The sequence below is a fragment of the Gopherus evgoodei genome, chromosome 12 (assembly GCF_007399415.2).
Source record: "Gopherus evgoodei ecotype Sinaloan lineage chromosome 12, rGopEvg1_v1.p, whole genome shotgun sequence".
NCBI classification, from domain to species: domain Eukaryota; kingdom Metazoa; phylum Chordata; order Testudines; family Testudinidae; genus Gopherus; species Gopherus evgoodei.
Genome location: NC_044333.1, coordinates 17,602,721 through 17,618,425, shown reverse-complemented (window position 1 = coordinate 17,618,425; position 15,705 = coordinate 17,602,721). Strand labels below are relative to the sequence as shown.

General features: G+C 38.1%; 1 protein-coding gene across 4 annotated transcripts in view; it reads right to left on the bottom strand.

The window, feature by feature from the left end:
- ZNF423 (zinc finger protein 423) overlaps positions 1 to 15,705 on the bottom strand; it is a 341,247-nt gene that overhangs the window by 20,334 nt on the left and 305,208 nt on the right. For all 4 annotated transcript variants that reach the window (XM_030581924.1, XM_030581926.1, XM_030581925.1 and 1 more), the window contains 2 exons: positions 7,213 to 7,344; positions 5,242 to 5,357 (listed from right to left, as the gene is read on the bottom strand). In XM_030581924.1, coding sequence (XP_030437784.1) covers positions 5,242 to 5,357; positions 7,213 to 7,344 — 248 coding nt within the window. The remainder of the gene's footprint in view (positions 1 to 5,241; positions 5,358 to 7,212; positions 7,345 to 15,705) is intronic.

Here is a 15,705-nt window from a genome sequence, read left to right as displayed (position 1 = left end):
CTCCATTATATATGCAAAGACTGATTATTTTCCCCTTTAAAGAAGCAGATTTAGAGCCGGCTCCAAAGGCCCACTGAAATCGATGAAAAGACTCCCAGTGACTTTGACGGGCACTGGATCAACATTAGTGACAAATCATTGTTAATGTAATGAGTGCAGCTTGTGTGCAGCAATTTTTGCCAGTTTATGGCTTAAATCTGCAGCTTTTGATATACCCTGAAAAGGGAAAAAATGATGATGCTAGCCAATGAGCCATGGCATCCTCTTTCTTTCTGATGTGTTGACATTTAAAGAAACTTGGCACTTAAAATTACAGCCAAATCTTCCCGTGAAGCTCCCTTAATTCAGTGGTTTGACTTATCTTCAAATCTGAACAGAAAGGAAAGCCTTTCTTTCCTAGCAGGCACCTGAACACCTGCACTAGGAAGGAACTGGCAGGTACCTTTTCTCTCAGTACCTGGATTATTTGTGTGTTGTTTATTATATCCCTTGCTTTAGTTTTCATCAATTGCAATCATTTAGAGGGGAAACGGGTATGATTAGCAGCATAGAAGCAAACAGCAGGAATTAATCCTTTAAATACAAATATTTTATTGGTTATGCCACGGCTCCTTGGAAAAACAGTGGGGCAAAGAGCACAGATGAAAACCCTCCTTGAGTTTCCTCTAAAATCACTATTCATTCACAATTGCTAATGTAATTCTTAATGCAAGCAATAAGAATTTAGATTTCGCAACTCTGCTTAACAACACAAGTTTAACTATCAACACCCAACATGTGTCATGATTCAGTCTGTCTTCTAACTTGGCAGGGTTCCCTACTTCAGTGTAAGTCTAAAGACTACCATTGCAGTGGGCAAAGTACTTTCACTAGTTCATTTCCAAAGTATGGCTGTGCTGTACACTATTTCAGCTTCAGCAGGGCAGTACATTAAAGGCACACTCAGCAGCTAATGATTAGTTTGTAATATAAGTCCTAGAGATCATCCTCTGTTTCACAAAGGCTTCTTTCATCTCTCTGTAGTATGAATAAGGCTAAATTCAATTTTCATTTAACTCCTGAGATAAGTCTACACTTGTTTCATTAAATAAATTTCAGAAGGTAGAATGAAGTACTACAGAACAAAAGTATTATAGGTTATGTGTAAATTTACTTCTATTAAGTGTCATTAGATGTAAAAAATATTTACAAGGCGTAAGACTTTCATCACATTCATAGATATCTAAGCTAGACTAGCTATCATCTGAGTGTTCAGAATGTATAATATTGCACTAATTTGCTGCAAATGCTCAGTATAACCACAGATCTGCTATTTCTTTCACCATTGTTTTCCACCTAGAATGGCATGTTCCATCGTTTTGTACCTACCTTCTCTATGTGGGACATCTTTACACACTATATATCACAATGTATTTATTCTTACAATGTTTTCAATTTTCCTTTTGATGGTGGAAGCTCCGCAATATTAAACAAGCAGGACCAAATTCTATTCTTTATTACACAGGGGTCTATGAAATTGCTCTGGAATTACATCAGTGTAACTGAGAACAGGATCTTGTCTTTGTGGCTCCACCCGACTACCTGCAAATGTCATGCTACTGATGCAGTAACTTGAATTTTTTTCCAAAACTATTGAAATGTGAATTTGAAAAGATAATCTCCTTTCTACATGGTCCATATATGCCCCTTTATGTCATACTATACCTAAGGAATCTGCTTAGTCACACAGCAGCAGGGCTAACTTATAGCATGCCATTACATTTGCAAAATTAATTAGTTTTTTCTTCCAATATATGCCCTTCTCCCACTCTGCTCCCTTTTTCCTGCCCCTTGTAACCTAAGGGATAGCTTGAGTATTGTCCTGCTAAACCCTGGGTTGTCAGTTCAAACCTTGAGGGGGCCACTTAGGGATCTGGGGCAAAATCAGTACTTGGTCCTGCTAGTGAAGGCAGGGGGCTTGACTCGATGACCTTTCGGGGTCCCTTCCAGTTCTATGAGATAGGTATATCTCCATATATTTATATTTAAAGGGGCACAATGGGAAGTTTCTCCTTGTAATGTAATATTAAGATTTCAAAAAAATACAAGTAAGTAAAATAAAATAGAACAAGTCTGATTCTGACTTAAAATGAGTTATTCCTAATTTACACCAGTGGGAATGCAAGATTAGAATTTAAAAGTCAGATTTGTCAAGCATAACTGTTTGATGGACGGAGACTTTAACATACAGGAGAAATTGCAGTACTAAGAGACTAAAGGGTCTATGCAGATTAAACTGTTATTAGCAGCTAAACAACCGGTTCACTTAGTAATACTAAATCTTCATTACTCAACTAGCAGACAAAAATTTAATAATCAGCCAAGGAATTTAAAACAGGCAACCTACAAATAAGCAACTGATGAGTTAATCATCTTAAATAAGGTTGCCAGTTCAAAAGTCTTCCTAACTAATTTATTCACATACTCTGTGCCTTGCTTGGCTCAGTTATTTCAATCAATAAACCCCCCTACTTCAAGTAAACACCTTATCCTGACTCACGACTAAATTCACAAGTAAAACTCTGTAGTTAAACACTAAATTTTCATTCAGCCAACACCATTTAAAATTACTTGTATAATTATTATGAACACAGGAATTTTAAATGCACACAAATCCCGTGTAAAAACTGGAAAATTACGATTCAAATTTATCTGATGAAAGCTACTATTTGCATAGATTTTGCTATGCACAACACTTCAGAAGTTGAACACTATGTAATTAAAATGGTTAATTGCAAAAAGCAGTTGGTCGTTAGGACTATAATTTAGCACGGTTCTCTGTATTTGACCATCTGATTTAAAAGGTTAATGCAGTGACCTAGGAAGCCACTGCACCCATTTTAATTGTGCTGGCATTTTGACCAAAGACCACTTTAAATGAAAAAGGAGAGGAAAAATCCAAGCTTGCTTTGTGAGCCAGTATTATCTTCTAAAACCTACACAGTGAGAAATCACAAAAACAAAAACTGCCGACTTTATTAAAATATTAACAAAGTATAGTTAAAACTTTTGTACACTTATGCAAATGAGGTTGCTAGAACAAGGGAAAGAAGATGTTCCCTTGTGAGAAAAAATATAAAATCAACAAAGTGAAAAGATCAACCATCCTTCCACTGTATGACAGCACGACACAAGAGGCATCAGCTTGGGAATTCAGCAAGATAAATAAAAACCCTCCAAAGTTTAAGTAAATCATGGTTTATAAAGCTAATAGATTTAAATGAGCCATACAGTATCTTCTATAAAAAGATTACATTTACCAGGGGACGGTAGCAGTATTTTGGCAGAAATGCTAAACAGGTAAAATATGCATGATAAGGAAGGCCAGACTGAGAACCTCTGTGTATCTGTTTAAAAGTTAAAGCTCTGGTAGTCAATTTTTCTATGTGATAATTAGATATGCAGGGCTCTTCTTTGCTGCTAGATTAACACAAAATTACAGCACTATGGCAGGTTCTCCGCATTTCAACGGGTTTAACACTGAAGGTCAAAACTTAATTTTAAGCATAATTGATTCAACACTAACCTGACCTATAAGGAAAGATTTAAAAAACTGGGCATGTTTAGTCTTGAGAAAAGAAGACTGAGGGGGGATGTGATAACAGTTTTCAAATATGCTAAGGGCTGTTATAAGGAGAACTGTGATCAATTGTTCTCTGTGTTCACTGAAAGTAGGACAAGAAGTATTGGTTAATCTGCAGCAAGGGAGAATTAGGTTAGATATCTGGAAAAAACTTTCTAACTCTCAGGGTGAAGCTTTGGAATAGGCCTCCAAGGGAAGCTGTGGAATCCCCATCACTGAAAGTTTTTAAGAATGGGTTGGACAAACACCTGTCAGGGATGGTCTAGATTTACTTGGCCCTGCCTCAGAGCAGGGGGCTGGACTTGATGTCCTCTCAAGGCCTCTTCCAGGCCTATACTTCTATGATTCCCAACACTGCTCCTGAGAACTCCTCCAACATTAAGTGCTAAATTTTATCTCTTCAGCCAATGCGTGCAGTAGCAGCAGAAGGGGTGCAGTTGCCCCTGTGGGAGCTCCCAGAGCCCTTGTGCCTGAGGCTGATCTACTGCCTCCAGGAGGGCCAGGGGAATCTGGATCAGCATAGTCTTTTGAAAAAGTGCAATGCATACTTCTGTCTGCACGTGTGGAGACAGGAAGAAGCAGGGCTGCTGGGGGGGCGGGGGGGAAGTGGGGCCATTTGCCTCTGGTACTGGGCCTCGCAGGGGCCCCATGAGCCCTTCCGGGTTTTCAGTGGCTCTTCAGGGGTGGGCCCTTCACTTGCTCCGGGTCTTCAGCAGCGGGTCCTTCAGTGCAGCGGATGACTGGGAGCAAGTGAAGGACCCGCTGCGAAAGTGCCTCCGAAGCCTCAGGGATCCACTCGGTGAGTACAAGCACCACAAGTGGCCAGGGGCGGGGGAGGGGAAGCCGCGATTGGTGGCACTTAGGCTGCTCTACCGCCACCGCTTCATTCTTTGGCGGCAATTCGGTGGGAGATCCTTCCCTCCGAGAGGGACTCACCACAGAATTGCTGTTGAAGACCCAGCCCTGCCCCAGGACCCCTGAATCCTCTGGGTGGCCCTGGGAATGGGGAACCCCTCACATGCTTACTTTGGGAAGGCTGAAATAAATGGAGCTGCATCCACTTATGCCAGCAGTGAAATTGGACTGTAGTGCCTAGTTTTAACAATCTGCTACACACTGCTATGCCTCTGTGGCTGTAGCTGGTCTGATTAGAATTCTATGTTCAAGTGGCACGTACATTTTGCTCTGGTACCTAGATAGCTACGATCCCTTAACTTTTTACTTAACACTGGGGAAGGGGGGATGTCATAACGTTAGTTTAGTCTTTGTCTATTAATGATTCCCTACATTATTAATTGAGAAAAAGAAGTTATTTACATAGTGCTTGATGTAGACATGTCAGTATGTAGCAATGCTACTGTCAAGAGAAATACTCATAAAGAATCATGATATCTGTCTTGTGTTATTTTATGCCAGCCATCCCTTTCTCCTGATAGCACCCACGGGAAGAGAGTGAAAGAGAGACTAGGAGAGTTTGCTGCTGTTGCAAAGAGGGAGGGAAAACCATGGTTATGCATTGGTTAAAGAAGTGGTCTAAAAGCCATGCAGTGATGAAAGGATTATTACATACAAACAAAATAATTGCTGTCAGTTTGTATTTACTTATTTCAAAAACATACCTGAAGTTCTGTCTGAAAGAAGAACTTCTGTGGGCACTGGGAACAGTCATAAATTTTATCCTCCTGCCCATGGACTGCAAAGATATGCTGCTGCAGTTTATTTGCCTGTACAAAAACTGAAATAATAGAATGTGATCAGAGATTGTTTGCTTTAGGTAACTTCTGCCCTATATTTGCTGCACGTTGATTATGGTTATAATCCTAAAAGGTCCAATGATATTTATCAATAAATCATCAATATTTGTGTTTCAGTACAATTATCCTGCAAAAGTGGACAATATTAATAATTTAAGTTTTAAAGAATAAAGTTTAGCTTAGTTAATATCATATCGATTTTTGAAATTCCACCATAAAGTCACAGCTCTCCGTTCATAATTGGATGAACCCAATTGTATAATCGAAAAAAAAGCGTCACCTCTTTTGCAGGGAGCTGTGAGCCAATCATAAGTGCATGCGATTTATTTATAATGTAGGAGAATTGGACCAGAAGAGACCTGTGGGGTTAATCTAGAAGATGTGTGACCAATGCAACATTTCTGGCAGACTACAAAGGAAGTGTGAACCTGCAGATGTAGTCTGTTGCAAAGACAACCTGTATAACTATTCTGTCCATACAGAATAGAAGAGATAAGATTCAATACCATAAATACTGTTACACTTAAGCACTTTTATAATTCTGAACTGAAAGTAATTCTGATTTTATCAAGTAGAGTTTGGAAATTAAGCATGCTGAGTTTATGATTTATTTGGTTAAGATAATTTCTCAGCCTACTTCACATCTCATTTTAGATCAATGTTTATGAGTTCTAGACCTATGCAATATGCAAAAGTAGCTTCTTCTTAACTGAATTTAAAGAAATACTATTAAGGATTTACTTTATCCTCAGAGGCTAGATCTACACTACTAAGTAGGGGTGTGACTGCCCTGCTCATGTATACGTACTCACGTGAGCCTCATTGAGCTAGCACAGGTATGAACAGCTGCGGTAGCACAGGCAGCGGAGACATGGCTTAGCCATGCAGAGCAAAAGACCTGCCTGAAACTAGTGAGCACATACTCAGCATGGATTAGCTCCCGTGGCTACAGAGAGTATGTGTACACAAGCTGAGCTTGCAGTGTAAACATGGTCAGAAAAGGACAAATTAAGTCCAAAACTACAAACTCCAGTCTCAAACTGCAGATCAAAACCTGAGACGTCATGAGCGTCTTCCACTGCATGAGCGTCTTCCTGCGACTTCCACTGAAGTTAAGGGGTACTGCCAGTGCTGGGCGCCCCTCACGATTCAACCCTTTATTTTTTTCTGAGCTCATAGTCACATATGTAGGAAATGAAAGACAGAAGTCATGTACACATCCAGCATTACTTTCATATTTCACAAATACAAGATGTTAATTGCAATTTTAAAAAGCATATAGAGCAGGTGACAACAGATCCTACAGACAGTGACTTTAACCAAGATCATCCAAATTTGCTTTGCGGAGACAGCTTAAGGTTAACTACAAAAGATGGATAAACAGCAAGATGTTAGATATGTGCTCTACACAGAAAAAACAAGACCTCAGCATATGTATCTGAGGGCAGATTCTGGTCATACAAAGAAAAAAATGAATACAGCAGTTGTCAAAACTATACAGTTTTAGGGTTTGATCTTACCAAGCCTTTACTCACATGAGTACTTCCACTGAGAACTGACTATAGGCTACTAAATGTATCACATTTTCTACCCAACAAATATCACTTTAAAAAGGCTGTAATTAGCTTCTTGCGCTTGGGAACTGATGCCTGGTGTCAAAAAATCACAGTGCTGTTCTTCATTCCTAGCTCCAGTTTTAGACTGGTGATATTTTAAACATTTCCAAGCAGAGCACTTTTTCCCAAGGAATGGAATACTGTATTTTAAAAATCCCCTGTGTGTCATTTCTGGATCAAGCCATGCACACTGAGGCTTGTCTAGGTCTTACTGTCTTACCTGTGAAACAAACAGGGCATTTGAATGTGCCTCCCATCCCCTCAAAGCTGTGTTCAATCAGGTGACACAGAAGCTTTGCTGGAGAGTCAAACATCTGGTTACACAGCTTGCACTCATGATTGATGCCTTCCTCTGCAAGGTTCAAATGATACAACTTGTTAGTGACACAGCAGATTAGTGTCTGAAATGCAGCAGTCTGCTAGAAATGGTAGTGCTGGATTGCACAGCTTCAAGGACCCAAAGACATTACAATTTCTGTGTCCCTATTACAAAAGCACACACAGTCACTTGTACAATGTATTCAGGTGTACAGCCGCAAGTCAAATTTAGGGGCATTTATTTTCAGCTGTGATGAAAGTGATGCTGTGATCAAACCACCAGTAACATATATGCCTGTTTACAGGCTGTGACAATACTGTACCTTTGCACTTTGCATCTTACCATAAAGGCAGAACATTGTTGCTCTGGATATCTATTATTAAACACTCAAACAGCATTTAAAACAAATTGAAAGGTGTGAATTCAACCACCACCACCAGAAACAGAGTGAAATCCCATCTTCACCTCAGATTACATTGCAAGTATATAGGAGGAAGAGAGGAGGAAACTAACAGAGAATAGCAGGAATGCAGGGCTAACTCAGTTTTCATTTTACATGTAATGCCTTTTTTAGGTTGAAGTGAGACCACTGATGGTATTTAAATGGCATTTTTAAATTGAATTTCCCTTTCATATATATTGGTTTTGAACAGACCTTTCATAGAGATGTTCTGAATACAAAGAACCTATTTAAAAATCCCCTTAAATTCTGTTTTATTAATAAACATTTACTATTATTAATATTATTATTTTTACCAGCATATTAACCTAATGCATTAATTTGCCATTTTTGGTGTTTTGTGCAGTTAGGACATATTGTGAGATATTGGAACAACATTTCAAGACTCCCAGAAATACAAATTAAATAATCTGTAAGGAGGAGGGCAGGAAGAACAGGGGAGATACCTCTTTTGTGCATGCCAATCAATATGCCCACAGTTTTTACGAGTGTTTTTTTGTGAATACCAGCCGAAAAATTTTCTTCCCCGTTAGGACATTATATGTGAAATTCTCATGAAAATATATTTTAAAAAAAATCAAGTTCTGGCCTATGAGATATGCACTACTTTATGTCTTCATCTCAAAATCTCATCTAATTTACATTTTTAGTTCCAGAATAGCAATAAGTGATTATAGTGTACTATAACCTCCTGCTAAATGTATTTGCATCCTTCAAATAATGTGAGAAAGAGCATAGAAAATCTCTGTTTATAATTGCTTTTATATTACCTTTTTATAACCTTAAAATGGCTGAACAGAGGAAAATTATTGTTTTCCATAAGGCCTCTGAAACGTATGGAATCTCAAAGCCCTTACAAAGTAACAAGTTAAATAACAGTAGTATGGTAACAGTGAAGGCAAATGGAGCAGCCATTATGCACTTGTAATAGCTCTCACACACACACAGCCTGCATATTAGAACCTGGCTTTTTGTTGAAAACAGGACCAGCAGGGGAGGGTTGGTGGCATGCAGCTGGAGAGAATTCCCAGAGTACATGTATCTTAAAGGGCCCTAGCCTCACCAGGAGGATATTAAAAAAAATCTGTAAGTGGTACCCTGTGCAGTAGTGAGCTACTGCCTGTATTAGGAGCTGTCTATGCTGCTCCAAAAACAGGTAAGCTCCTGACACATTTATAATTGGTGCTCTGTTCCCCATACTGCCTGTAACACATACAGAGCAGAGAGCAGAATGCTGATGACAAGAAATGCTTGAGGAGAAGAGGCAGCATCAGTGAAGCATGAATGGATAGCTCCTCCCACTGAGGGGATGCCAGGCACCTCTAACATGTAGGGCACGTTTCTCTACCCTGATCTGCACTGTGATCCTCTATTCATAAAATGACTGCAGAATATGCAATAAAGGCCCCCACAGTGTGCATAGACAGTTTAGACTGGAGGGGGAAAGTCTATCCTTTTTCTTTGTAATATTTCATGGAGAAAGAAGAGGGAGATTGAGGGCAGTGGGGAAAAGACAGACAGATGCGATGGGAAGGAAGTAAAAATAGAAAAGGGAGACAGAAAGGAGGAGAATACACTGGTGAGAGTACAGAGGCCCAGGACTTCAACTCTCCATTCTGACTACTCCAGAAATTCTCTAGACAGCCAAAACCGAGAGGCGGAATATTTGTCAGAACACAAGGATTTTAAATTTGAATTTTTTAAAATTTCTGATCTGCACAGTCACCGAAGCTGGGCAGATATTTAGCATTTAAGTATGAATATGTTTTTAAAACTTCCTTTCCCCCAATCTCCTGTATTATCTTGACTTCCTAGAAGAGACTCTTGTGTGCTCAGTTTCAGTCCTGTGCAAATCTGCATAGTTTAGTAATAAACCTCATGGGGGAAAAAAGGCAGGGAGATGGCTTTGTGATGGAGATGCTGTAGAACCCTTAACCAAATAGCAGTATAATAAACATGTAAAGTACAAAGCTGATACTATGGTAATAGAAAGAATTCCTTCAAATAGTAAATCAGAGAAATCATGTTTGACATTCACTTTCTAACTTCCATATACTGTATTATTCAGAAACCCATTCACCTGTGATTCATATATAACATATGGTCCTGAGTGAGCACTCATTAGGAAAAATGTTTCCTTTGTGGCTAAATACCTATAATTTCAGCAAAATTAAAAATGTGAAATATATGTAATATTCAATATGAGACTGAAATTATATTCTCTGGATCTTCAGATATTTAATTAGGTAACACTGATTGAATATTTTCTTGGCTGATCCCTGCAGTATTTTACATAGTTAAACCCATAACAAACTAAACCTGGAATGAAAAATAATAAAACATAATAGGTTCCTGCAGATCTGAAAATTTATCCCACTTGAGGCAAGACCTTTTGATTTGCAAATCCACTTCTGAATTGTAAGGCCTTCTCCTCACCAGTGAGGTTTTGATTCCACTCCCACAGGAGTCCATCATGTATTCCTTGTGTCTATAAAACCATCCAGGAAGAAAAAAAGAGGATTGGGGGGAGGGAAAGTACCCTGGTTAGCACGACAAACATTTTTCTATTCATGCATGTGTATCCAAACTATGAAAATGCCCAAAGATACAGAGAGAACTGCTGCTACGATCACTCTCTTCTCTATGGCATTTAATAGAATTTTACATAGAAACACGGAGTATGCATAGAGATACAGGTATACCTTTGGAGAATAACTTTCTTGAATTATATAAGATCACATAGGTACATGTGAGACAGCTTCATGGTGATAATACAGTGTCTGACAGCCAGCACGCCATTCAAGCATGTGCTGCTAGTGAAAGAAAACATGCCATCATTTCCCTCATTTTTATTCCATTTTTTAACATGACAGGCATCCATAAGAGAGTCCCACATAACTCAAGTGAATTATGCAGCCCTTCTCATTTCTAAAATAAAATGCAGATTTTTGCTGCTTGCTTTGCTAGATCTTCTCCCATTTGTCCTTAAGTGTATCTGTGTGTGGATCTATTGATTTTAACACCAAACAAGCAATACACTCCAAACAAGATTCTAAGGTTTCTTTCCTTCCCCACCACCCCAGCTCAGAATAATAAGCATTAATTTTACACTTCATTTCTCAAAAAAATAATAGGATGTGCTCTTGTTTAAAACAAGCAGGCCTGCTGGATTCTGTCAGGTTGAAACTATGTCAGGCCAAAAGAGGAACAGAGTGCTTTGTGTAAAAGTATCATGGGGAGATGATAGTATCCTGTAATGTTCTGAGTACCTACTTTTGTCTCCAAAAGCATTTGATCCCTGGCAGACACATACTTATTTCCATACTGGTCTTGAGGGAAGCCAGTAGGAATGAGAGCTGATTATCTGATTCCTGAAGGTGAAACCTGGGTGGTGCCCACTGATGTCAAAGGCAGGCATTTGTATAATTTTTTAGGTACATAATTTACTGTCTGTTAGTGAGGATTAGTGGGTCGCCCTGACCCAGCTGAACTGCAGCGGTGAAGCACACAGTTTATTGTTCTTAAGTTCAAACACATTTACGTGATAGTTCTAAATATGCTGATAGGATGCTTAATAGCATTTACACTGTCATTCTGCTCATTTTATAGTGGGAATATGTTTCTCCATAAAGCTATTTCTGTTGCAGCAATGTGCATCTAATACATATTACAATGAGTCTCTAAGCCACTAAGAGAACCGACAATAGCAGCCTCCTGGCGAGGATGCAGTATAATTAATAATGCTGTATTAAACCCATGTTCTGTATCAGCTTCATTTCTAATTATAACTATATTTATGGCAATATACAACAGTGCATTGACACTGTCATGCAATGACGTTATCAAACCAATAACAAATGAGAGATTTGAACAATAAAGAGGCACTGTCTTTACTGTTAGTTAAAACTTCTTTCTGCAACTTGATTTAATGAAACAAAATTCTCCCTTACAGAAGAAAATAAAATAGTCCCAGACCATGTTGTGAAGAAATTTAAGACAATCTGACACTCATTCTTGATAGCAGCATGTAAATCCCACACTGCAGCTCTTCCAAAAAGCACTATAATTTCTGCTTCATTGCAGCAAATTAAGGTTAAGGGGAGGCTACAATGAGGCACGCACATCCTGGAGTTACCTATACTTCTAATGAATCTTGATATAGTGAAATGCAGCGTAACCAAACATTAATGTACTATGTCATAAATCTGGCAACATTGAATGGGGCCCTGTAAGAGGTGCTTTAGTTATAGCAAAAAATAAATAGATATTAGAATAAATACATGGAAATAAATTGAGAAATGGAATAAACTGTCATTTATGCCATTCATTTCCAAGTAAAGCACTATTTAAAACAAACAATCCAACCCCTTTACACCATGATGTTATTTAGTAGGTGACTACAAACAGACTAGGAAAACAAATAAATGAAACAAGATCTGACAATAAAGAAAGCCTATTAGCAAACAAAGACTATGGAAGCAGTGTAAGGAAACTAACACTTTCATTCTAGACGGATGGCACTGTTTTACTACTGATTTGTCATTAAATGCCACAAAAAAGAACATAGAACCAAGCTCTGAGCAAAGAAGCATGTAGACTATAAGCAAAACAGGGTTACAAGCAGGAAACAGTGGACCAACAAATGTTCAGATGAGATTGTTACTATAACGTTTGACATGCGAGATGATGTTACTTCACCAATATTTGTTATTTAAGAAAGCGTCTTACTGTACAGAATATCTGAGCTATAGTTCTCATTTATATTTTCTTAATTAATCCAGGAGGATATAGTTGCACCCTTCTTTAAACCCCCTGAGAATGCTTCCCAATATCCTTCTAGAGAGATGGGACTCATGTCTTTTCTCCCAAGTGTCTTCAGGAGACACAAATGAGCTCTGCTAGCCTTACCTTGGCATCACTGGGACAAAGCACTCTTCAAAACAGTACCCTGACAATTAAGTAGTCTGGTTTTGAAAGGCTTGGGATTGATGGCATGGACAGCGAAATATCACCTGGGGAACTGGGTGTAGTCCTCTGTGGGTTGCTTGAGGTCAGTTACTATAGCAACATAGAATGAGCTCAACCTTGTAACTGACCCTTATCTTTTTTTGATCTGTGGGACACTTGGGGCCATAGCTGGAAATCAACTGGAAAATAATCTGGTCACATATCAGAAAGAAAACTATTTATACCATTTATCCAGGTAAAGCTGATCTCTCCCTTTGACAACTCTGCTACATTATGAGGCCCTTAATGTTTCTACACTATTCAATAAACTTATGTGGACAGTCTATACTTATATACTGTAACAAAATCCAACTACAGGTATCTTTATTGTTGGTTATACTGATATAGTGCCAAATTCTTCCATTGCTCCCAGATCATGCAATTCCACAGACTTGACTATGTAGATATATATACACCTGAACACCTCTTAAAGAGTTTAAAATTTTAGCGTGGCATCTGCAATTTATATTCTTTTGTGCTTTATCTTGCAGATGAAATGTGATTCTGCTTTGAAATACATTTTTATGATCTAGAATGGCACAAAAACCGATGTTTTTTTATGAGCTGAAGATTGGTTAATAAAGTTTTGTATTTCTGCTTCATTCCTATGACAATTTTACTATTATAAGTTTTTAAGGGATATGACAGCTGTCCACAGTGGTTAAAAAAATCACTTTAATGAAAAATGATAACACGAGGCGTTTCATATTTCTAGATAGTGCATAAGAAAACTCAACAAAATGCATTTGCTTTTGAAGCATATATTTGGCTTTGATCCAAGTTTATTGATTAAAATAATTATATCTTCCTTATTTTTCCTGTATATTGAAATACAGCTCTTTATAATGGTTTGACAAAAACAAATTGTGGATATGCCTTCCTCCTGGAGCCCTGCTGATGAAGTTGATTTTGGAAAGCAGTGAAGATATGAAGAGATAAAAGTCTCAGAACCTCTTTTCAAATTTCACTAAGAGGTAGCATTCTACTGATCTCTGGTAATAAACTTTCTAACACTGCCTTTGTTGTATTCATTACATGGCTCTCTAATCCTAAAAAGCTATTCTTTTTCAGAGTAAATTAGCCCAAACATAACACACACTTTAAACTCTTTTCATTATCCCATGAGACTCTTGAGCTCAAAACATGCAGGGGAATTAGATTCCAAATTATTTATTTGGTGCATGGAAGTTCATGGTATACACTGTATACACTACATGTTAGTAGATTGCAAAATTAAAATGACCATTAAAAGAAGCAGGCTCCCAGGGGGCTGAGAATGATACTGTGTAAATTGCTGTGGGATTTCCTATGGAATGGAATTGCAGACTGACTCCTGAATGTTACTCAAGAATTGATACTTTTCAGTGGCAAGTTTAGTGACTATACTTTACCAAGGAAGAAAAGGTTAAAATCCCATAAGATGTGTCTTACAAGCCTCTCTCTTTACCAACCTACTTTTCATATTACCAGGAAAACTTAATTTGGAAGTTCAAAGTTGTGCACCCCCAATTTACTTGCTATATAATTTTATTTCAGATTTAAATGTTATGCTCACAACTGCATAAAGTTTAGGATAAATTATATTGCTGCACTGCATCACAGTGCATCTAGAGTTAATTCTGTCAGCCTTTCTCTAGAAACTTCTTTTTTCCAGTTTATGTCAAATTTTCCTCTGGGCTGAAGTTATGAGTCTCCTCTGACATCAGTGCAAATCAGGTATAATGAGAGGTAAATGAAGTCCTACACACACACACAAACTTAATTTGTATGAAATTGATAAACCAGTAACATTGGCCAAAGTCAAACACAATAGACAAGTTTCCTCATACTGCACATCTCTGCCTATGTATTTTAGTCATGGGCCCAATTCACCACGGCATTTTCCCCATTGTAATGGTGTCAGATCACTTTAAAACTGAAGTAACACAGTGGTAAATCATGAGCTGCAGTATCTATACAATTCCTGTATTTGTATCCCCTGAATAATTCTGCCAATTGATACATCTCAATCAATAAATGGTCTACTATCTTTGCATGTCTGTTCTCCATACTATTCTATCACTGGAGCTCATTCCTAATCTGCAACACCCCTGCTACTTCCGCCCTGGCGTTCCACTGAGCCAAGTTGGACAGTATCAAATACAATTGTGTGTTATGGACAAACCATAAAAATCAATTTTATCTAGATGGCATCTACTCACCTTTATGTTATATATGTCCCCAAGGAAATTAAAAATAAAAACAAACTCCTATAAAGTCTTATCAAAACCAAATAGCATTCCATTGTACTATCTCAAATATGGAAGTTTTAAAATCCAATCTAAATGAAGAGAAATCCATGACATCTTTCAGTTTACAGGACCAGTGCATTCCACCACAGATGCAAAGAAACACAATGCCCTCAGTGCTATTTTAGCAAACTCCTAGCTCCATAAACCCAGTGTCTTGTGACATAAAAATAGTATGATCATGTACAGGATGCTGGTAGGTCATTGCAGGAATTTGGAGCTACTCAAGGATTGTATAAGAGATACTAAAACCAAAACCTTAAACTCTACTTGCACTCAGTTGGAGACCAATGCAAAATATGAAGGAAAACACAGGTAAAATTCCCTCATTTGCTCCTAACACTGTCACATCTAGTGAGGATCAGGATGAAACCACCAAACTCATCTTTGCTTGTGACCCAATCTAGATATAGAGAGGTGAAAGGCTAAAGTGCTAAGTCACTAGGTCCCAGCCCCTTCTAACAGACTGAATGTCCCGGATGCAGGTTTACAGTGCATAGCTTGGGATTAACACAACAAATTATTTTTTAAAATTTTTTAAAACTCCCACTGAAGTGTGTCTACTGATCTTCAGAGTAAAGTTCCCAAGAACACTTTGACACAATAGACAATAAATCTATAAATCTATTTATATAAATT